This window comes from Oncorhynchus masou, chromosome 6 (assembly GCF_036934945.1).
Source record: "Oncorhynchus masou masou isolate Uvic2021 chromosome 6, UVic_Omas_1.1, whole genome shotgun sequence".
Lineage (NCBI taxonomy): Eukaryota > Metazoa > Chordata > Actinopteri > Salmoniformes > Salmonidae > Oncorhynchus > Oncorhynchus masou.
Window position 1 is genome coordinate 41,963,015 of NC_088217.1, and position 24,594 is coordinate 41,987,608.

The window sequence follows — 24,594 nt, forward strand, 5'->3', positions numbered from 1 at the left end:
TGGGGGCAAACTACCTGCCCTCCAGGACCCCTACATGTCACAGGAAGGCCAAAACGATCATCAAGGACAACAACCACCCGAGCCACTGCCTGTTCACCCCGCTATCATCCAGAAGGTGAGGTCAGAACAGGTGCAGAAAAGCTTGAAAAACAATTCCCCGCTATCATCCAGAAGGTGAGGTCAGAACAGGTGCAGAAAAGCTGGGACCGAGAGGCTGAAAAACAATTCCCCGCTATCATCCAGAAGGTGAGGTCAGAACAGGTGCAGCAAAGCTGGGACCGAGAGACTGAAAAACAATCCCCCGCTATCATCCAGAAGGTGAGGTCAGAACAGGTGCAGCAAAGCTGGGACCGAGAGACTGAAAAACAATCCCCCGCTATCATCCAGAAGGTGAGGTCAGAACAGGTGCAGCAAAGCTGGGACCGAGAGACTGATAAACAATCTCCAGGCCATCAGACATCAGCCATCACCAACATAGAGTGGCTGCTGCCAACATACAGACTCAAATCTCTGGCCACTTTAATAAATGTAGTAATGGATTTAATACAGGTATCACTCATCACTTTAAATAACGCCATTCATTAATGTTTTCATATCCTAGATTACTCATCTCATATGCACATACTGCATTCTATACCATCTACTACATCTTGCCTATGCCGCATGGCCATCGCTCATCCATATATTTATATGTTCATATTCATCCCTTTACATTTGTGTGTATAAGGTAGTCGTTGTGAATTTGTTAGATTACTTGTTAGATATTTCTAAACGGTTGGAACTAAAAGCACACGCATTTTGCTACACTCGCATTAACATCTGCTAACCATGTGTATGTGACCAATACAATTTGATTTGATTTGAAGTATGCCGTAAGCCACAGACTTTTGTCTGTCTGAAGACGTGGGGATTTGAGCTGTGAAAAAGTACTGGGGCAAAATATGAAGATTTAGGAGTGATTCAAGTATCTGCTAATAAACACATCCCAGCTGTATGATACAGTGGTGTCTTAATGCTGGATATGATGGACGTAAAGGAGAGGGGGGCTGATGAGGTGACATACTGTAATCCCCTAACCCTGTACGTCATTGTATTCTCTTGCATGTACTGTATGTACAGTATATGTACATTGTCCAGTGTTAGCTCAGTGTTAGCTCAGTGTTAGCTTAGTGTTAGCTCAGTGTTAGCTCAGTGTTAGCTCAGTGTTAACTCAGTGTTAGCTCAGTGTTAGCTCAGTGTTAACTCAGTGTTAGCTCAGTGTTAGCTCAGTGTTAACTCAGTGTTAGCTCAGTGTTAACTCAGTGTTAGCTCAGTGTTAGCTCAGTGTTAGCTCAGTGTTAGCTCAGTGTTAGCTCAGTGTTAACTCAGTGAACCGTTCTTTCTCAGTGGTCTCCTGTGACAGTGCTGAAATGAACTCCCCGCTCCTCACTGGCATTACAAGTCCATTAATTCAGCGTCTCACAGTGGCTTTGAAGTCTCCACTGACTCTGCACTCTCCAACCCTGATTGGAAATGAATTTCTAAAGGCTGAAATAGCTTAGTGTACAGTAGACTACAGTACAGCATGTGAACCTAGCTAGTGGTACAGCTGTGGTAGAAGCAGTAGTATAGTGCCTTCCCTGCTACTGTGCCTGCTTCTCTCTGTCCTCTATTCTCCAGCAGTGGCTTTAATCCCCCAGCTCTCCCATTCACGTCCAATCTGATGCGGCTTCGTGGTGCGTTGCTACCACGCTAAGCCCCTTTTTCACCCCTGCTCAATAGGATTCCCAGTTTAGTTATGTATTGAAAATGTGGGCCAGGAGGATTCACACAGCCATTTTGTTTTGTTTCCTCTCCACATCTTTGGAGGTTATTTACATTGTTATCTCTATTTTAGAGGGGTTGGGGGTAGACTCCTCATTGTTGGTCATGAAAAGTTATGGCACAAGAGGTTTGCCTCTCTCTTTATCTCTATCCTGGGCAAAGTGTGGATGCCATCGTTGTCTTTAACTGGTAAGCATTGCCATCACAAAAGGATTTTGGAAGGAAATGGGCGGATTGTCCTCAGTGGGATTGATCAGCTATAAGAGGGGTATTTTTGTGTCAATCTTGAGTCTTCCATTGGGTTCTGATGTAGCCTGGGACACTGGGGCCAGATTCAGTGGTTACACACAGCAGCTCTGACTCAGGCCTGGTTGAATAATCCTTATGGCAGCCAAACTAGACAACTTACATCAGTACTAGAGTGTTATACCTAAATCCCCATGACCCTGTTTATTCCAATCAAAAAAGAATATTTTCTCATTCACAAGCATCGTAGTATATATATATATACTACATGTTTATAGTGTCTGTATGTGATGTGACTGAATGGTCAATACTGATTCCTTGTGCTTGTTCTCCCAAAGAGAAAGAAACCTTCCTGGAGCCCTTTGTTCTGAGGGATCTGTTGCCGTCATCATTGGGCGGTTACTATCGCTACACAGGCTCTCTCACCACCCCACCCTGCAGCAAGGTGGTAGAGTGGATCGTCTTCAACAGACCTGTGTTCCTCTCCTACAAACAGGTGAGTCACTTCCTCTCTCGCTCTCTCTCTCTTTCTCTCCCTCTATCACTCTCTCTCTCATTCTCTCTCTCTCTCTCTCTCTCTCTCTCTCTCTCTCTCACACACACACACAACACACTGACTTCTTTCCTCTGACTAATGGCCTCCTTCTTCCGGGAGCTGTAATTTTCTCACATACCTAATGTGTGATGTTTGTATTTGTGACTGGGTTGAGACAAACATGGCTAGTAATGGGATGGTGCAGTTCCTGGCCTCGCTGGGTCCTTCTCTCCTCCCCAACAGTCCAGGGAACATTTGTCAAACTTACATTCTAATGAGGCCAAATGAGTTTACTTAAGAGTGCGGCTGGAAGAAGCCAAATGTGGAAGAAGTATTGGCTTTATATAAGGGGACACAGCAGGAGAGGAAGAGGGAAAGGGAGAGAAATATATATTGGGAGAAATAAGAGAGGAGAGAAAAAGAGAGATGGCTAGAGATAGAGAGGTAAAGAGAGAAAGAAGCAGAGGAAGAGGAGGAAAAGGACTGTGAGAGAGGGAATGTGTGGGCTGTGGTGTTGAGGGGTGCTCGAGCGTTGCCCCTGTGAGCGTGCTCAGTGGCAGACCGTGTTTATCTGCCAAAGCTTAGTCAAGGACCAGACAGCTCAAAAGCTGTGGAGGAGAGGTGCTGGCTCTGGGCCCACGCAGAGATAGGTCACTCATACATAAAGCTTTGTACCAATTGAATATCCCTAGCTCACCGCTAGTCAGCTTCATATTCCCCTTACACACTGTCTGGCTAAATCACATACTGGCTGGCTAAATCACATACTGTCTGGCTAAATCACTTACTGCCTGGCTAAATCACATACTGTCTGGCTAAATCACATACTGGCTGACTAAATCACATACTGGCTGGCTAAATCACATACTGGCTGGCTAAATCACATACTGGCTGGCTAAATCACATACTGGCACACTGGTACATAGGTCTATGCACCCTCAATAGCTAGCAGAAAGGTGGGCGGCCACAGTAGCTGCATGCACACCTTCGCTGTTATAAACTACTGTAAAATGAACACAATTTCTAATGGGGGACATTTCCAATATTATGTAGAAGGATCATTTAAAATGAGCAAATGTTATTTTACTCTTGAATACAATGATAAATGGCAGACATGTTTTACAATAGGGTGTTTATGGGAGCTCAAGGTGAATGGTGCTTCTTCACCAGAAGACAGCAGGTGTCTCGTAGCAGAGTAGAGGGGATTTGTCTGTTGTCATCCTCTGAATTAGAAGAGAGCAGAGAGGCAGAGTAGAGAAGATGAAAAGCAGCATGGAGGAACTCTGAGCCTGACCTTTCGGATTATTTGATTTTGCCTGAGATCCAGTCAACAATGAATAATGTTCTGGGATATATATGGAATATACAATGGGGGTTTTCACAGCACCTCTACAGAGCTTCCTGGTATAAGAAGTATTTTTTTAGACTCTCCTGAGAGGCGGAGACCTAGCTAGCTATCCGGATCGACACATCAGAGGTGATGAAGAATCAGGGAGATGTTTGAGTCGTGTTGATGAATAGGACAGGGACTTACAGGGGCTCTATCCATCCAGGCAGCATGTCCTTCCTTCCTGTCACTCTGATCCTTTATCATTACCGTTCCTATCCTCCATCCTCTATCCTCCGGATGTTTACCCCTGACCATTAGTCAATCTTTTTTATTTGATTCAACTCGGCTTTGAAGTCTATTGTTACCACCTTCCCTGTCCTGAGGTTTGAAGAAAACATCATTGGCCAAGATGAAAGAACATGGAAAGAAGACAGTGCCCTCCCTCTCCCCTGTCTGTCTATGTCTTCATCTCTCTCTCTCCCTCCATCTCAGTCTTTTGTTCTTGATCAGTGGTGGAAGTAGGTCATTGGGAGTGACAGATGTAGCTTAAGGGTGGCTTTTAAAGCAGATCGATGCTCAGCTATTCCATAGCGACAGCTCCGCCTAAAATGCTTCCACTTGTAACATCTGGACTGTGTAAGTGTGTGAGTGTGTGTGTGCCACGCCAGGCCACTTAACCCTCTGCTCTCCCCATCACAGATGCCTTCCTCACTAGTCACAGAAGTGTGTGTGTGTGTGTGTGTGTGTGTGTGTGTGTGTGTGTGTGTGTGTGTGTGTGTGTGTGTGTGTGTGTGTGTGTGTGTGTGTGTGTGTGTGTGTGTGTGTGTGTGTGTGTGTGTGTGTGTGTGTGTGTGTGTGTGTGGCGTCACTCCTGGAAGGATTAGTCTCCAATCGCACTGTGATTTCCACACGAAGACAGAAATCCTCTGGCAGGCCTGGAAGAGATTTCAACCCAAATAAGCTGCTTTTTCAGGAGGGTGTTGCCATATTAGGGATTAGCAGATTCTAGTCTGATTAAGAGATTTGGTGGAGAGCAGCGTATTGCTTCGACACGGCCTGGCTTGAGCCTGTGCTGTCTGTGCCAGGGCTGGAGGTTACTGATGTTTAGCAGATCAGCCATGATGGCCAATGCAGCCTATAGAAGGGCTCAGCCTAAGGGACATCACATGTGGCCTGTCAAAGAATGGAAGATACCTTACTATTCTGCTTGAATACATCTTCCCTATAGTGTCAAATGAGAGAAATCTGTGGTGCACACACACACACATACACACACACACACACACACACACACACACACACACACACACCCCCTCTACAGCCACTGAAGGGGGTGGTCATTGAGCTGAGTATTCCCTCGGTCTCCAGTCTCAGTCTGCTTAGTAAACACACACAGAGCCGAGCAGACAGGGAAGTGTTCCAACCCCCTCTCTGTAACCATACCGACTGCTTGTTTATCCCACAACCTCACTCCCACTCCCTGACCAAATCACACACTGAGGAAATGAGACCCTCCCTCCCTACATCTCTCTTTCTCTATCCGCTTTTTTTTCACTCGAAATCGAATGTGTGTTTTTCACATGATCAGTCTCAGCTCATGTTGTTTCTGTAGCCGTTAGCGTGTCATCATGATGTTGACGGACAGACTTTGCACTCATCATCTTAAGCAGCTCTTAAACCGCTCGGCAGATTATTGTGATTATTTCCTGGGTCCCTGCTCCTGGTCAGATAGTGGTTATTTTGTGGTGGTGGTTGTTCTTCTCTGGGCTGAGGAGAGGAGAGGAGCGGGACAGCTGTTCATGTTTTTCTGTTTGCTTCATGAACGCTATTCCCCTGATTAGGCTGGGCTAGCTTGGCCCTTCACGCCTCTTAGACTCTCAGCTAGGAACAAGATTACAGCATTACACATGTATGGGCAAAGGAAAATAGGATCTCACTGGGCATTGGCTGCTTGAAAGATGCCATGAACAAAACAAATCAGCTCATGAATTCAATTTTCCAGTTCACATGATGTCAGAGGTTTCAATATCCTCAACATGTATTATGGTCATTTCTCTCCTCCTTAAGGTGTGCGTTTTTCCATCTTCCTCTCTCTATCTCTCTCTTTCTCTATCTCTCTCTTTCTCTACCTCTCTCTTTCTCTACCTCTCTCTTTCTTTCTTTATTTTAGCTGGAGGCGTTCTACTCCATCTTCACCACGGAGCAGCAGGACCATGTGAAGTCTGTGGAATACCTGAGGAGCAACTTCCGGCCAATCCAAAGCCTCGACAACCGTGACGTCTTCAAGTCCGCAGTCAGAGACGCCTGGCTACCTGACCTGATGGACAGCCTGGGCAACCCGTACGGAACGGAGGCATCCAAAGGTAAGGCAAGACCACACACATGATTTGATACTGCCCATCGTGGTTACAGTCCAATCCACATGCTGCTTATTCAAAGGTGAATCGCATAAAAGTGTTCAGTTTTAGACATTTAAGGAGACTTTTGAGTAAAATTGTTTTCAAAGATAGGAGCACATTGTTGCTCTCCAGTGAACGCTTGCTCATACCAAAATGTGAATGCCTCAGAATCCCTGAGGTACAATCCAACATATCCTGACTCTGCCATTCTGGAATGTTCTCTGCTGGTTTGGGACAAACAAGGAGTGTTTCTCCCCTACCATACGGTACTGGGAGGCCCACGAGTGGCCAGTCTTTTACTGGCTCATTACTGGTTCCAGTACAACATGTCTCCCTACACAGCACGGAGTGTGGTTACACACTTTCACGTCTCCTGCGAACCTCTGACACAGTCAGCTAGCATCTGTCCGAACTGCATGACCACACCATTCTGGCTGCTTGCCGTCCCCATCGTTTAGTTTTAATGTCAATGTAGAAAATGAAGACACACACATACATTCCCCCAACACACACACAAACACTGTACATGCACCTACGCACATTACTGTAATGTACACAGACAATAAGAAGTGTGTCCTTGAAAGCTGCTGTTGTGCACATTTTCTGGGGGCGCATCCGTCAGGCTGAGGGGAGAAATGAACAGAACAGGAGAGGAGAAGAGAGGAGGGGAGCAGAGTGAAGACAGGCAGACTAACGGTGGGCCTGTAGAGGGACCTGCCATATGCCACCTATTCACTCTACTCCACAGCCCCTGCTGCATTACACACAGTGTGTGTGTGTGTGTGTGTGTGTGTGTGTGTGTGTGTGTGTGTGTGTGTGTGTGTGTGTGTGTGTGTGTGTGTGTGTGTGTGTGTGTGTGTGTGTGTGTCTGTCTGTGTGTCTGTGTGTGCGCGTGTGTGTGTGTGCGTGCGTGCGTGTGTGTGTGTGTGCACGCGTGTGTGTGTGTGCATGGGTGCATATATGCGTGCAAAACTGTACGACACAAGGAAAGCACAATCACAATGTGCTAGCATCATGCTTCCTCAAGGAGCCCAGTAGAAAGGGAACGTTCCAATCCAGCACTCTCCTCATAGCTCATTGTGTGTCACAACTGACAAATGACACAATTCCATCAAATAAAGAACAGACTGCAGCCTTTCTCTACCTCCAGCTCGATGTGTTGCCGGACCCGTGTGCCTCTCACCTCTGTGAAAGCGATCAGGCTGAAAATGAATTTTGCTCTATGTTTTTAAGTGCAGGTGTGTGTGTGTGTGTGTGTGTGTGTGTGTGTGTGTGTGTGTGTGTGTGTGTGTGTGTGTGTGTGTGTGTGTGTGTGTGTGTGTGTGTGTGTGTGTGTGTGTGTGCGTGCGTGCGTGCGTGCGTGCGTGTGTGTGTACATGTGTACATGTGTACGTGTGTGTGTGTGTGTGTGTGTGTGTGTGTGTGTGTGTACATGTGTGTGTACATGTGTGTGTACGTGTGTGTTTACGTGTGTGTTTACGTGTGTGTGTACATGTGTGTGTACATGTGTGTGTACGTGTGTGTACATGTGTGCATCCTTTGCTCCATCCCCTCTGCCCTTGAAACACAAAGGAGAATGGTATGCAACAGTGCCTTGCAAATCAAATCAAATTGATTTATAAAGCCCTTCGTACATCAGCTGATATCTCAAAGTGCTGTACAGAAACCAGCCTAAAACCCCAAACAGCAAGCAATGCAGGTGTAGAAGCACAGTGTCTAGGAAAAACTCCCTAGAAAAGCCAGAACCTAGGAAGAAACATAGAGAGGACCCAGGCTATGAGAGGTGACCATCTTCTGGCTGTGCCGGTGGAGATTATAACAGAACATGGCCAAGATGTTCAAATGTTCATAGATGACCAGCAGGGTGAAATAATAATAATCACAGTGGTTGTCGAGGGTGCAACAGGTCAGCACCTCAGGACCTCAGGAGTAAATGCTTTTCATCCCCCTTGGCGTTTTTCCTATTTTGTTGCATTACAACCTGTAATTTAAATGGATTTTTATTTGGATTTCATGTAATGGACATGCACCAAATAGTCCAAATAGGTGAAGTGAAATGAAAAAAATTACTTTCAAATAAAAAATACATTTAGAAAAAGGAAAAGTGCATATGTATTCACCCCCTATGCTATGAAGCCCCTAAATAAGATCTGGTGCAAACAATTACCTTCAGAAGTCACATAATTACTTAAATAAAGTCCACCTGTGTGCAATCTAAGTGTCACATGATCTGTCACATGATCTCATTATATATACACTTGAAGTTGGAAGTTTCCATACACCTTAGCCAAATACATTCAAACTCAGTTTTTCACAATTCCTGACATTCAAGTAAAAATTCCCTGTCTTAGGCCAGTTAGGATCACCACTTTATTTTAAGAATGTGAAATGTCAGAATAATAGTAGAGAGAATGATTTATTTCAGCTTTTATTTCTTTCATCACATTCCCAGTGGGTCAGAAGTTTACATACACTCAATTAGTATTTGGTATCATTGCTTTTAAATTGACCTAACTTGCCAACTATAGTTTGTTAACAATAAATTTGTGGAGTTGTTGAAAAACGAGTTTTAATGACTCCAACCTAAGTTTATGTAAACTTCTGACTTCAACTGTACACCTGTTCTGAAAGGCCCCAGAGTCTGCAACACCACTAAGCAAGGGGTACCACCAAGCAAGCGGCACCATGAAGACCAAGGAGCTCTCCAAACAGGTCAGGGACAAAGTGGTGGAGAAGTACAGATCAGGGTTGGATTATAAAACAATGTCAGAAACTTTGAACATCCCACGGAGCGCCATTAAATCCATTATTAAAACATGGAAAGAATATGGCACCACAAAAACTTGCCAAGAGAGGGCCACCCACCAAAACTCACAGACCAGGCAAGGAGGGCATTAATCAGAGAGGCAACAAAGAGACCAAAGATAACCATCAAGGAAATGCAAAGCTTCACAGTGGAGATTGGAGTATCTGTCCATAGGACCACTTTAAGCCGCACACTCCACAGAGCTGGGCTTTATGGAAGAGTGGACAGAAAAATACCATTGCTTAAAGAAAAAAATGTACAAACACGTTTGGTGTTCGCCAAAAGTCATGTGGGAGACTCCCCAAACATATGGAAGAAAGTACTCCGGTCAGATGAGACTACAATTGAGCTTTTTGGCCATCAATGAAAACTCTATTTCTGGCGCAAACCCAACACCTCCCATCACCCAGAGAACAGCATCCCCACAGTGAAGCACGGTGGTGGCAGCATTATGCTGTGGGGATGTCATTCATCTGCATTGACTGGGAAACTGATCAGAATTGAAGGAATGATGGATAGCGCAAATTCTTGAGGGAAACCTGTTTCAGTCTTCCAGAGATTTGAGACTGGGACGGAGGTTCACCTTCCAGCAGGACAATGACCCGAAGCATATAGCCAAAGCAACCCTTGAGTGGTTTAAGGGGAACCATTTAAATGTCTTGGAATGGCCTAGTCAAAGCCCAGACCTCAATCCAATTGAGAATCTGTGGTATGACTTAAAGATTGCTGTACACCAGCGGAACCAAACCAACTTGAAGGAGCTGGAGCAGTTTTGCCTTAAAGAATGGGCTTGATGTGCCAAGCTTATAGAGACATACCCCAAGAGACTTGCAGCTGTAATTGCTGCAATAGGTGGCTCTACAAAGTATTGACTTTGGGGGGGGGGAGTTGAATAGTTATGTACGCTCAAGTTTTCATTTTTTTGTCTTATTTCTTGTTTGTTTCACAATAAAACATATTTTGCATCTTCAAAGTGTTCAATGTCATGTAAATCAAATGATACAACCCCCCCCCCCCCCCCCCCCAGAATCAAGTTTAATTCCAAGTTGTAAGGCAACAAAATAAGAAAAATGCCAAGGGCTGTTAATAGTTTTGCAAGCCTCTGTGTGAACTGCTCCAGTGAAGAACTGAGTGACTACTTAGAAGTCTCTGGTCAAGGAGCTATTCTATTCTCTCACCTGGATCCAGCCTGCTGGCCTGTAGAATGGCTGATAATGTTAAAGGGAAATCAGGAAACATTACCAGGTCCTGGAGAGCCCAATATCTCAGCAATTATCGCAATTAGAATTAATTTAGAATTAATTGATGTGCTCTTCAATAACTCACTAATCCACAGAAAAAAAGCTTAGAAGATTTTCTTTATCATCCATCAAACAATAATTTCTTTCCATTTATGGGCGTGGGAAATTGATTGGCGGCACAGCGAGCTGTGACCCGGAGAGTGATGCGATGGAGGGGTGGATGATAATTGGGATGGAGAGTGTGTGATGGCTGTCGTTCCTTCCAAGAATAGAGGCGTGGAATTGAAGCCTAAGGGGTGAAATGAGCTCCAGTGGCTTTAGCCGGGGTGAATTAACCCAGAACTGATCTGTTCCACAAACACAAGGGTTTGGAGTGGGCTTAGAAGGGGATGGAGGGTCTGGTGTTGGATCTATTCCCAACCCCCCTACAGTAGTTAGGATTTTAAGAGACAACAAGCAAAGGTATGGCAAGCCATGGTTTAACGCAGGTCAGCTGACATAACACACTGAGTTAGTTTTTGAACAGCTTCAATGTGCCTTGGCATAGATTCTACAAGTGTCTGGAGGGATGAGACACCATTTTTTCACGAGAAATTCCATCATTTGGTGTTTTGTTGATGTTGGTGGAAAACAGTGTCTCAGGCGCCGCTCCAGAATCTCCCATAAGTGTTAATTTGGGTTAAGATCTGGTGACTGAGACACACACACACACACACACACACACACACACACACACACACACACACACACACACACACACACATTAAAACCCCTATGCTCATTTGAGACCCCTCTTTCAAAGTAACTGAGATCTCTTCTTAATAAACTCAGGAACCACACCAGTGTGGAAGTGTCTGCTTTCAGTACACTTTGTATCCCACATTTACTGACGTGTTTCCTTTATTTTGGCAGTTACCTGTAGCTATTACACAGTTCTGACCCCACAGGAATGTTCTAATTATTTAGTTGTGTGACATACATCCTGAAGTGAGCTCTTTGAAGTTCCAGTAAGGTAGCTGGCTCTCTCACTGTCCTCTTACTCCTTCATATTAGCCATTCATCTACCAGCATGGTCAGGTAAGCGCAGGGACACAGATCACCTTCCGCCTTTAAACTGCCTCTCACATCTCTTAAGAGACCTCCTCTCCTCTTTGGTAGCCAGTATGAAAGAATGATGTCCCCTTTGCCATCACTACCTTTCCCCTGTGTGTGTGTGTGTGTGTGTGTGTGTGTGTGTGTGTGTGTGTGTGTGTGTGTGTGTGTGTGTGTGTGTGTGTGTGTGTGTGTGTGTGTGTGTGTGTGTGTGTGTGTGTGTGTGTGTGTGTGTGTGTGTGTGTGTGTGTGTGTGTGTCGGAATTCCTTGACTCTTTACTCTGCCCTTGAAACACAAAGGGGAATGGTATGCTATGTCCTGCTCCAGTGAAGAACGGAGTGACTACTTAGAAGTCTCTGGTCAAGGAGCTATTCTATTCTCTCACCTGGATCCAGCCTGCTGGCCTGTAGAATGGCTGATAATGTTAAAGGGAAATCAGGAAACATTACCAGGTCCTGGAGAGCCCAATATCTCAGTAATGGTCACAATTAGAATTCATTTAGAATTCATTTAGGTGCTCTGAAATAACTTAGTGTGCACTCTGCTGTACTATTGCTGCCATCTCCCATATATCAGCAGCCAGGTCACACCAGACCACTGCAGTGTTATACGTTTGTCCAGGTCCCCAGGATGTCAAGAGATGCCTTCAGTACCATCCACTAGGGTCAACGTGAGCGCCTATTACCACCTAGTAGGCTTGTGGCTTGCTAGGGTGTTGAGGATGGGGATAGAGAAAGTGCTTGAACCGTGAGCTACAGCTCTGAGGATCGCAGGTTCAATCCCAGTGCTAGGTACTCATAAAAAAATATATACAGTACTGTGCAAATGTTTTAGGCAGGTGTGAAAAAATGTTGTAAAGTAAGAATGCTTTCAAAAATACATGCTAATAGAATATATTTATCAATGTACTAAATGCAAATCCATATATGGTGTGACCACCCTTTGCCTTCAAAACAGCATCATTTCTTGTAGGTTCACTTGCATAAAGTTAGGGATTTTGTAGGAACATAGTCACGTGTATGATTAAACAATTATACCAAACAGGTGCTAATGATCATCAATTCAATATGTAGGTTGAAACACAATCATTAACTGAAACAGAAACAGCTGTGTTGGAGGAATAAAACTGGGCGAGGAACAACCAAACTCAGCTAACAAGGTGAGGTTGCTGAAGACAGTTTACTGTCAAGTCATACACCCTGACAAGACTGAGCCCAGCAACAAGACACAAGGTAGTTATACTGCATTAGCAGCAAGGTCTCTCCCAGGCAGAAATGGCAAGGCAGACAGGGGTTTCCAGATGTGCAGTCCAAGCTCTTTTGAAGAAGTACAAAGAAACGGGCAACGTTGAGGACCGTAGACACAGTGGTCGGCCAAGGAAACTTAGTGCAGCAGATTAAAGACACATGCTTACTTCCCTTTGCAATCAGAAGATGTCCAGCAATGCCATCAGCTCAGAATTGGCAGAAAACAGTGGGTTCTGGTACACTCATCTACTGTCCGGAGAAGTCTGGTCAGAAGTGGCCTTCATGGAAGATTTGCGGTCAAAAATCCATACCTCCGACTTGAATAAAAGGCCAAGCGACTCAACTATGCACGAAAACACAGGAACTGAGGTGCAGTAAAATGGCAGCAGTTGCTCTGGACTATGAGTCAACAGTTGAAATATTTGGCTGTAGCAGAAGGGAGTTTGTTCGCTGAAGGGCTGGAGAGCAGTACACAAATTAGTGTCTGCAGGCAACAGTGAAGGTCATTTCTTGCAAGTTTGGGGCTGCATTTCTGCAAATGGAGTTGGGGATTTGTTTAGAATGAATGGTCTCCTCAATGCTGAGAAGTACAGGCAGAAATTTATCCATCATGCAATACCATCAGGGAGGCATCTGATTGGCCCAAATGTATTCTGCAACATGTCAACGACCCCAAACATACAGCAAAAGTCAATAAGAACTATCTTCAGCGTAAAGAAGAACAAGGAGTCCTGGAAGTGTTTGTATGGCCCCCACAGAGCCCTGATCTCAACATCATTGAGTCTGTCGGGGATTACATGAAGAGAGAGAAGAAACTGAGGCTGCCTAAATCCACAGAAGAACTGTGGTAAGTTCTCCAAGATGTTTGGGCCAACCTACCTGCCGAGTTCCTTCAAAACTGTGTGCAAGTGTACCTAGAAGAAACAATGCTCTTTTGAAGGCAAAGGGTGGTCACACCAAATATTGATTTGATGTAGATTTTTCTTCTGTTCACTCACTTTGCCTTTAGTTAATTAATAAATCTAATCTATTAACATGTCTCTTTTTGAAAGCATTCTTACTTTACAGCATTATTTCACACCTGCTTAACTTTTGCACAGTACTGTATATATTTGAACCCTATCCCAAACCTTAACCCTTACGTTAACCAGTCGGAATGAATCGCTAAATTTAATCGTTCAGTTTTGACATTTACCCCCCCCTCTGGACAAACGTTGAATACCGAAGTGAGATCGTGAGATCTTGTTGCTATCAGAGTGGAGTCATGAGGGGCTATGGGGCCTGGGAGGGATGAAGGAGAGATCCTCTTATGCCATTCATCACAGCGATGCCCCCTTACCTACTGTCCCCTATTCACATTCTCTCTTGTCTTTCTATTACTCTCTCACACACACACACACACGTGCTGAGTGACAGTGCAGGCTGACCCACCACAGCTGGGTGTTATCTAGAGGACACCATGTGTGTGTGGAGGTCAAACAGGTTCCATTGGCTCAGCCAGCCAGCCAGGCGACAGTACAGGGGGAGAGACTAATCACTTTAATATTGCCAAACCACAGCCGCTATTCATCAGGATATTATTGGATGACCGCATTGCTGCTATTTATGACTAATGAATTGAGTCACACACAACTCATAACAGGCTATTCTCATGAGCCTGCTTTATCATTCCACAATAACAGTGAATGTACTCGTACATATCAAGGCTGTTTGTTTAGACAGTGTGTTGAATTCATCTTCAAACTCTTATTAATAATAAAGCTGATGATAGAAATGTAGGCAGCATTTGGTTCTTTTGTCTAGTCTGTCTGTCTTCAATGGGTGGAATGACATCTGTTCAGGTGAGGGACTTCTGGGAGAAATAAAGCAGATCTCCGGAAGAGTTCCCTGTGAATAAAACAGGGTTTGATTATTGAAGTGATGTTTTCAGCTTTCTGACATGACCAGTAATGAACCCCTCTGTTGTGGAGACTACAGAGCCATGGAGCTGTCTTTGACGCCGTGCAACACCTTGCAGAGCTGAGGACTCGGCACTCTGTTTGCTGGTCAAACAGAGACATCTTGTGGCCACATGAGGGAACAACACTGCTTATGAACTATGTGATTTATGGAGGCATACATATATATAGGGAATAGGGAGATATAAAACCTAGATGGAAGGCCTGGAGGCACGTATATATGAGCCTGTATTGTTTTAGCCCTAAGACGGATGCTGCTGTCTGGTGGAACAGCTCCATAAGTCACAGAGCTACCTCAAACTCCCCACTCTCACTCTCCTCGGTATCTCTCGCTCTCTGTTCATTGCATCTCTCGCTCTTTCATCGATCTCAAGTGCCTACACGTACTGTATGTGTGTGTGAGGGGCGAATATGCATACATATGTGTGTCCATGCGAGTGTGGTGGGTTCTCCTATCCTCCGGCAGTCCTTTGTCTGACACTCCAGATCGTTGTCGGACCACAGTGTAAGACCCTCTTTCTTTTTCCCTTCTCTTTTGTCTCCCACATCCCCCTACTCCCTCCCTGTACTTGTCTTTCTCATCTCTCTCTCTCTCTCTTCCTCCATCTCTCTCTTTCACTTTCTCTCTCCCTCCCCTCTCTCTCTCTCAGTGTGCAGCAGTGCTCCCATCAACATGAAGGTGCAGCATCTGAACCGCACGGCCCTGGTGGTGCGATGGACCCGGCCAGAGTTCACCTACCACCCGCCAATCATCTCCTTCCTCATCTCCTACAGCTGGACCAAACACGATGAGTCCTACGAGGAGACACACGTCACTGACAGCCAAAACAAACTGGTCCGTTTTCATCACACTCACACTCGCCTGCACATGCACACAAATGTTACTAACCGTTAACACAAACTGGTCAGTTACTCTATAACACACACACACTTTCAAGACAGTGAGTGAATGAGTGAGACTACATTAACACACCCCAATTACTCTACCACACACAGTGACAATGCAGAAACTGGTGAGGTAGACTGAAAAATGATGATAAATTGTCTGCATATTAGACTGCGTGTGGCGACCTACTATAGTGACACTTTTGGTAGCTTGACCTTGGAACTTGCATTATGAAACACCAATGTAAGGATCAGAGCCGCCCCCAGCCATTTAGCAGCAGCAGCACTGGCATTTTAAACACCCACAGCTCTTTTTCTATCCTGCCATTGTGTTCCGTTTGGGGGCTGGGATTTAATGAGGAGGGATTCCTGCCTGCTGATAGAGGGAGGGAGAACAAGGGACAGTGGAGGAGAGAACAGAGGAGGGACGTGGTGGTTCTTTTCTTTGAGGGCTGCCCATCATTAACAGAATCTAATCTCCCCATGTACCACAGCTACTCTTGTCTCAGCCATTCTCGCTCCTCTCACCACTCCTTCCTGTTCTCTCACTCTTTTTTATTATTTTTCTCAATCTCCATATATTTCCCTTTTCTCTCTCTCTCTCTCTCTCTTTTTTCTCTCTCTCTCCATCACTTACCTCCCACTCAATCTCTCTCTCTTTCTCCCTCCATCTCTCCTCCTTTTCTTTTCAGATAGTCATTTCCATGTGTATTCTCTGTCTGTTCCCTGGCCACCACCATGAGGGGTCTCACGGTACAGCCAGGCTTTATGAAACCTGTCGCTAGAATCCATGGAGAAGCCTACTAAACCACTCCAACCCTGCTCCAGCCCCGCCTTCCTGCCTGCTGCCTGCCGTCGGTCTTTACAGCCCTCTCCACTTGTAATAACCGCCTGGGAACAGGGCAGACACATCCTTAACTGAATTAAACTGTGCGGAACATGCATAAATCAGGGAGGAGGTGGTGGTGGTGAGGGGAGAACAAACGCCATTACTTAATGTAAGATTTAGTTGTGCGGCGAGCCCTCCCTGGCGATCGGACACCAGAGAATGTGAGTTATGATAATAGCCATTCCTCATGCATTTAGCTGTGGATTGGACCTCCATCTCCCCGCCATGGGGATAGTTCAGGCGTGTGATTTGGAACGCGTACACCATAAAGAGGAAATAGGAAAGGATACATTACGATGTGACGCGTAATTCAGCCCTGTCTCTACCGCCCATATTCAGCCAGGGTGATTTACATTGCGTCCTAATTAGAAAGGGTTTCGGTTGTTTTATGTATTTTTGCTAGTGTTGCCACAATCTTACCACTCAATACTCTGTGGTAAATCCAGTGTTTGTTGTCTACAGAAAGAAGGAAAGGAGATAGAGAGACCACGAGAGAGAGGAAGAGAGAGAGAGAGAGAGAGAGCGAGAGTATATTTTCCCACCACTCTCTAACCTTAATTTTGTGACCTATGCCTTCTATGCTGTGTTGGGGTCTTGGGGGCTGTGTTATGTCATCCTTTTAGCCACGACAGAATTCTAGGCTAAGCTGTGTGACCTCTCCGGGAAGGTAGCCAGAACTCATCAAAGTGTGTGTGTACACAGTTTACTATACTTGTGAGTACCAGAAGTCCACACAAGAATAATAAACCAACTAAAATGTAGAGTAGTGAAGACATTTTGCCAGTCTTCACTTGTAAAAAGGCTATTTTAGGCTTAGGGGTTAGGGTTAGAATTAGGGTTATGGTTACAGGTTAGTGGTTAGGGTTATGTTTAGGGTAAGGGAAAATAGGATTTTGAACGGGAATCAATCATTTGTGTGTGTGTGTGTGTGTGTGTGTGTGTGTGTGTGTGTGTGTGTGTGTGTGTGTGTGTGTGTGTGTGTGTGTGTGTGTGTGTGTGTGTGTGTGTGTGTGTGTGTGTGTGTGCGGGTGTGTGCGCGGGTGTGTGTGTGTGTGTGTGTGTGCATTACTATGTGCTCTTGCCACCCTCCCTAAGTGTAGGAGTACACACCATGGAAATAGAATCTTATCTATCTTATTTCTATGGTACATACACTCCTCCAGTATAGCAGACAGCCTTCTAGCTACATGGGTTTAGGGGAGGTGTTCTGCAGACGATTCCACCTCCTGTGTGTGTGAGCACAGATGATTGCAATGTGTGTGTGAGCACAGATGATTACTATGTGTGTGTGAGCATGGACGCTCGCTGTCAACCACTTCCTCCTTTTGTTTCTCTGGATCAAACAGTCTTTGATCCCCGACAAAAACACAGGGACACAATTGATCTTTTAATGCGCGTGTGTCAGTGTGCACATCTAGATGTGTGTGGTGCTCCTGTGTATTGCTGACGGTCCCCTGGTTCTGTGTGTTACAGGAAGCTGTCATCACTCCGGTGTCTCCTGACGTGCTGTACCTGTTCCGGGTGCAGGCTGTGTGTATGAGCGACATGCGCAGTGACTTCAGCCAGAGCATGCTCTTCAGAGGTGATTCTTCCTCATCTTCCTCATTGTCATCATCCTCCTCATCACCCTCTTTCCTTCATTTTTTCTTTTCACTTTTGTAAAAACAAACTGTATGTATTTCCGTCACTTTGCATCGCTCAGTTTCTATTGATCTCACATCTCTTTGTCTCTTGTTTTGTTCCTTTGTTGTCTTGTTTGGTGATCCAGAGTTGTTTCTGCTCTTCCCGCTCCTCATCACATATCTCTTGTCTGTCTAAATGCCTGTGTTGATTTGTTGCACAGCTAGAATCAATACAGTATTACACTGTCTATTCAGTAGAATATATGTTGTTTCATCATCGGTTAACACGTTTTAATGTTATGGTCTCCTTTCAGCTAACACCACCAGGATATTTGAAGGAACAAGGATAGTGAAAACAGGGATGGTGAGTGTTGAGTGAACGCACTGTAGTACTCCCTCTCTCCAGCAGGGAGCAGCACTGTCTCATTATCAAACCTCTGTGCTGGAGAGCATGCATCCACTGTGACTCAGATACTCTCAATTAGCCTACTTGTCAGTCCACAGTCAATGAAATCGCAATATTGAGCAGAAGATAGCTTATAATGTTCTTGACTTATTTCTCCTTTCAAATGATGAAACAGTTCTACATGTACATGATTACTGATGGATTAATAAGGCATGTAAATATTCTTCCACCATGGTTCCCCTGCCTGCCTGGTGCGTGTGGATGGTGGGGAGAGAGAGAGAGGCTGTGGTCACGGTTGGCTGTGCTGCAGTGCAGGGGTCGGTTGTCTCTGCTTCCCAGGGCTACCTCTACCACTACCACTCCTGCCCGGGCTCCCGCTGCAGAGTGAAGCCACGGGGGCCGGGAAGAGGAAGTAGGAAGGGATACATTATGATGTGAGGTGTTGTGTAACTCAGCCATGTCTCTCTCTCTTTTCCCTCCTTCTCTTACCCTCTCATCCCTTTTCGCCTATTGTTTCTTTCTCTAGCCCACCGTCTCTCCGGCCTCTTCAGCTGACATGGCTCCCATCAGCTCCGGCTCCTCCACCTGGACCTCCTCCGGCCTCCCTTTCTCCTTCGTCTCCATCGCAACGGGCATTGGCCCGTCCTCCAGTGGTAGCCAGGCGACGGTGGCGTCCGTGGTGACCAGTACCCTCCTGGCTGGGCTGGGGTTCAGTGGTGGGGTCATCTCCTCCTTCCCTAGCTCTGTGTGGCCGACCAAAGCCCCCGCCTCCAGACAGAATCCCACCACGGCCCCCCCTCGTCAGCCCACCACCGAACCTCCAGCCAGCCAGAGTGCTGACGCAGCCAAAGATAACGGAGAGGGAGCTGAGGACAGGGAGAAAGGTGCAAAAAGTGAGGGAGAGGAGGGAGAGAAGGAAGGAGAGGAGGATAAGGAGGAAGACGAGGAGGAGAAAGAGAAGGAGACGAAAGAGAAGAAAGTGACAGTGGCGGACAAGGTAGAGAAGCAGACGAACAGCAGGGTGGTAAAGGAGCCGCCCACGGCCGCCCCAGCCTCGACTGCTAAAGAGAAAAGAAGAGAAGCAGGGGAGAATAACACCTGCAGCACTACGCCCTCTAGTGCTGTGGAGGACCCGTTGGTGACACACACACAGAGCACGGTGGAGACAGACACAGTGGTGCCCCCTACCATGGAGCCAGGGAATGACCCTGCAGAGTTCCCCGCCCCAGACAACTCCTCCCCAACTCTCAGACCTAGCACAGGAGGGAACAAGAGCCACTGGCCTTTCTCCATACACACAGGTGAGAACTCATTATAGTAGCTACTTTTCAATTCATCTTGAATCTGAGTAAAATAATGAAAGGGCATCAAGGTTGGATCCGAGACCAAATAGTACTCGCTGTCTCCACGTGGTCTTTTTCCTTTCATCAGTATGGGATTCTTAATAAAATGACTATAAAGTGGAAATGAATATGACAGCCTTGTATTGGACACACCATGGTTCAGTTGGGAGGCTTTTTCATACCCATTTACACCCACATCAACACCTACACACGTAGGTTATACTGAATGACATACAGTAGGTGTGGAGTTCATTAAAGTGAACAATCTGCTCAGGAGAGCTCTCTACATGCTGAGAGACTGTTGTAAGGGCAGTTAAAGCATTTAAACTGCCACTGAAGTTTAAAGATGTGTGTTTGATACATGTTTCTGTAGGATAGGACTCTCCCCTCTCTCTCCTTCCTTCTTTCCCATTCCCTTTAATTCCTCATCTCTCCCACCCTCTACTTCCTCATCAATCCCACTCTCTACTTCCTCATCTATCCCACTCTCTACTTCCTCATCAATCCCACTCTCTACTTCCTCATCTATCCCACTCTCTACTTCCTCATCTATCCCACTCTCTACTTCCTCATCAATCCCACTCTCTACTTCCTCATCTATCCCACTCTCTACTTCCTCATCAATCCCACTCTCTACTTCCTCATCTCTCCCACTCTCTACTTCTTCATCAATCCCACTCTCTAGTTCCTTCTTTCCCATTCCCTTTAATTCCTCATCTCTCCCACTCTCTACTTCCTCATCTATCCCACTCTCTCCTTCCTTCCTTCTTTCCCATTCCCTTTAATTCCTCATCTCTCCCACCCTCTACTTCCTCATCAATCCCACTCTCTACTTCCTCATCAATCCCACTCTCTACTTCCTCATCTATCCCACTCTCCACTTCCTCATCAATCCCACTCTCTACTTCCTCATCTATCCCACTCTCTACTTCCTCATCTATCCCACTCTCTACTTCCTCATCTATCCCACTCTCTACTTCCTCATCTATCCCACTCTCTACTTCCTCATCAATCCCACTCTCTACTTCCTCATCTCTCGCACTCTCTACTTCCTCATCAATCCCACTCTCTAGTTCCTTCTTTCCCATTCCCTTTAATCCTCATCTCTCCCACTCTCTACTTCCTCATCTATCCCACTCTCTCCTTCCTTCCTTCTTTCCATTCCCTTTAATTCCTCATCTCTCCCACTCTCTACTTCCTCATCTATCCCACTCTCTCCTTCCTTCCTTCTTTCCATTCCCTTTAATTCCTCATCTCTCCCACTCTCTACTTCCTCATCTATCCCACTCTCTACTTCCTCATCTCTCCCACTCTCTACTTCCTCATCTATCCCACTCTCTACTTCCTCATCTCTCCCACTCTCTACTACCTCATCAATCCCACTCTCTACTTCCTCATCTATCCCACTCTCTACTTCCTCATCTCTCCCACTCTCTACTTCCTCATCTATCCCACTCTCTACTTCCTCATCTATCCCACTCTCTACTTCCTCATCTATCCCACTCTCTACTTCCTCATCTCTCCCACTCTCTACTTCCTCATCTATCCCACTCTCTACTTCCTCATCTCTCCCACTCTCTACTTCCTCATCTATCCCACTCTCTACTTCCTCATCTATCCCACTCTCTACTTCCTCATCTATCCCATTCCCAGCTTTCTCACTCTGTCTTTACCACTCCCTCTCTTTCTCTCCTTCCTTGTATTTCCCTCTGTACCTCTGTTTCTCTCTCTTTCGTTGTCTTTCTCACTCTCCCTCTCTCCATCCTTGTTGTTTCCCATTCCTCCTCTCTCTCCTTCCCCTTTCTCTCTCCCTCCTCTATGTTCTCTTTAGGCTGAGTGCTGGCCTACTTTCAGAGCCAGTGACACGAGCTCAGAGCAGAGCCGCAGCTGCAGGGAAAAAAAACCCTGTGCTCCATTAACAGCTCCCTGCCTGGCACTAGAGACATGTAGACCATTGGTGTGTGTGTGTGCTTGTTTGTGTGGCATCAATATGCATGTGTGTGCGTGAGCGTATGTCGTGTGTGTGTGCGTTGGAGTGTCAGTGTTGTATGTGTGCGTGTGTGTGTATCCTTTAGTGCATGTTTGTGACTGGCTGTGTGTGTCCATGTGCACTTCCGCTGGCATTTTTTTCCCGGACAACTCGTGTTAGCGTGAGCGGCAGACAGGAGAGAGCAGAGCGGAGGAGAGCACAGCAGCACATCATGGTTCCCCTGCCTGCCTGGTGTGTGTGGATGTTGGGGAGAGAGAGAGAAGCTGTGGTAGCGGCTGGCTGTGCTGCAGTGCAGGGGGCTGTTGTCTCTGCTTCCCAGGGCCACACCCACTGTGCCACTACCGCTACCGCCCGGGCTCCCGCTGCGGAGTGAAGCCATGGGGGCCGGGAACAGCACCGCAGGAGAACTAGCCCTGGGTAGGTAGGGTAGCAGAGCAGCGTGGAAGGGGGCGTGCTCAGTGGCTTTAAAGCCTCAGGATTGATGGGATATGTTGGAGCATCTGGTTATTAAGACATCCCGGCTATGTAGCACCAGGCTTATCTACATAAAAAGATGGTGTGTTGATTGTTGATGTTCTAGACATATCCAATATCAATTCATCTTTGTCATCGTGAACAGTTTTTCCTCCTGTGTGGGCCTATTGGATGTGATCCAGGGTTGTTTCTGTCAGTGTAAAGCTCCAGTCTAGATACAGTAGGTTGAGGGGCTGATGATGTTGATAGATTTTGTCAGGTAATGTGGCTAACTTTAGAATACCTGTATTTGAAAGGACAGGAATATATCATCACTGGTAGCATTTCGGTTTGAAGAGAGGCTACTGTTTCTTTGGTGGGCACAGCTCAAGGTTCACAGCACAAGCTTTTTGGGGTATTATGGAATAGTACCACACCAGTCTACATAGAGAGGGGGTTTCTGGGAAAACGTTTGGTCCGATCATGTTGTCAGCACTTTACCAAGGTAAATCGGCCAGCAACGAGTCTTGTGGTTGATAAGATGGCAAGCTAATTTTAAGACATCAATGTTTGTGGCTTGTTTTGTACCTTTGTGAAGCTGAGTTAAATGTGTCTTTGACCTCATGCCTTACCTCTCCACTTCCAGATCAGTATTCCTATATTGTCCAGTAAATGTTGCTGTTATTCTGACTGATTGTGTCTCCCCCTCCTTCAGAGAGGACAAGCCTGACCAACCTGACCCGGCAGGGTGCCCCCGGGGTGGGCAGGATGGAGTGGATCATCCCCCTGATGGTGGTCTCTGCCCTCACCTTCGTCTGCCTCAGCCTGCTGCTGGCCGTGCTCGTCTACTGGAGGTGGGTACCATAACAAACACTGACACATCACACTCACATAGCTGAATAAAACCTGTCAGGAGGAATGTTTCCCCAGATCGTGTTGATATAGTTTGAAGGAGGGTGAAATGCTACAGACAGCGCTGGTTAACAGACGTTGTGAGATTTGTACACTCCAGTGCTAATTCAAACAGCCCCCAGAGCATTGTCTGTGGTCTCTCAGTGTGTGAGCTGGCTATGGTTCCTGCTCTCCCCTGAAGCACCAGTGCCCTATAGTAGACCCCTGCTGCCCCCTTCATGGGTTAAGGCCCAGGGGTATGACCGGCCATCTGCTCCCCTTCACAGCTCCACTCTGGAGCAGAGGGGGGGGGGTCATGGGTGAGAATACACACACCAAGCAGCCACTGGGAGAAACTGACACAGAGATCTCCCGGTGGGTTTTGCATCTGCCAGGGTAGTGGAGAACATGCACATTTGAATGTATTTAACTGCAAGCTTGTATTTAACAGGTACTATTCCATAATACACACTCTCCCATCTGCAAATACTGTCACACAAAAAGCATAATCTACATAGCATTGGGGTTATGAGCACTAGTTTTCAGCCAATATCTCCTACTGTAAGATTGATATGATTCTTATGATGCTGAATAGAGCAATGTCTGTCCTCAGGCCTTTATCATCAAAGCTCATCCATCATAGCACTTGAAATAGGCGTTTAATGCCAGCCTGGGTTCAAAGACCATCTCTCCTCTGAGTGGGCCGTGACCTTTCTGGTTCTCACCACCCTCGGCTCCGTTAAAGGTCCACAGCCATGGCCAAATGATTAGCCCCTCGTTGAGACCCAGCAGAGCAGGAGGAAGCTGCCCCTAGGCACTGATCTCAGGTCAGTTTTATGCTTCCACCCTAATGGTTAAGGTTGTAGGATTTCAGGAGGCTAAACTCATCCTTGATCTGTGCCTGGAGGGCAACCTTTACCCGTGGGATTCATAGGGCTCTGGCCTGTAGGGGGCCTCTGAGGAGAACATATGGCAGAGCTCATGGCTGCAGCAGCAAGCTAAGGAGGATTAGGCTGGCTGTTGGGTTAACCTAGCATTTAGACTCAGCATAGCCTGCCTAGCCTGGCTGAACTGAGCACAGGGTGGGCACTGGGCATACCTTTGTGCATCCTGCAGATCAGATGACTGTGTGTGTGTGTGTGTGTGTGTGTGTGTGTGTGTGTGTGTGTGTGTGTGTGTGTGTGTGTGTGTGTGTGTGTGTGTGTGTGTGTGTGTGTGTGTGTGTGTGTGTGTGTGTGTGTGTGTGTGTGTGTCAGAGATAAAGTTCCTGGTATTACAGAGATGTCGTCTGGATGGTGACATCCCCCCAGACACTGGAGGCCCAGGGGATCTGACACAATAGAATATCGATTCATATACACACACACACACACATACACGTATACACAGACGAACGGTTGGGACTTGAGCTCAAGGTCTCCTGGGCAGTCGCAGGTGTCTGAGGCATGGGAGGGGAG

The 24,594-nt window shown here is 46.3% G+C and overlaps 1 protein-coding gene across 2 annotated transcripts in view; it reads left to right on the forward strand.

The window, feature by feature from the left end:
• LOC135542072 (receptor-type tyrosine-protein phosphatase gamma-like) overlaps positions 1-24,594 on the forward strand; it is a 292,645-nt gene that overhangs the window by 248,914 nt on the left and 19,137 nt on the right. For both annotated transcript variants that reach the window (XM_064968704.1, XM_064968703.1), the window contains exons 7-13: positions 2,388-2,545; positions 6,085-6,277; positions 15,309-15,493; positions 17,906-18,014; positions 18,369-18,418; positions 18,987-19,761; positions 22,962-23,100. In XM_064968704.1, the coding sequence (XP_064824776.1) occupies positions 2,388-2,545; positions 6,085-6,277; positions 15,309-15,493; positions 17,906-18,014; positions 18,369-18,418; positions 18,987-19,761; positions 22,962-23,100 (1,609 nt within the window). The remainder of the gene's footprint in view (positions 1-2,387; positions 2,546-6,084; positions 6,278-15,308; positions 15,494-17,905; positions 18,015-18,368; positions 18,419-18,986; positions 19,762-22,961; positions 23,101-24,594) is intronic.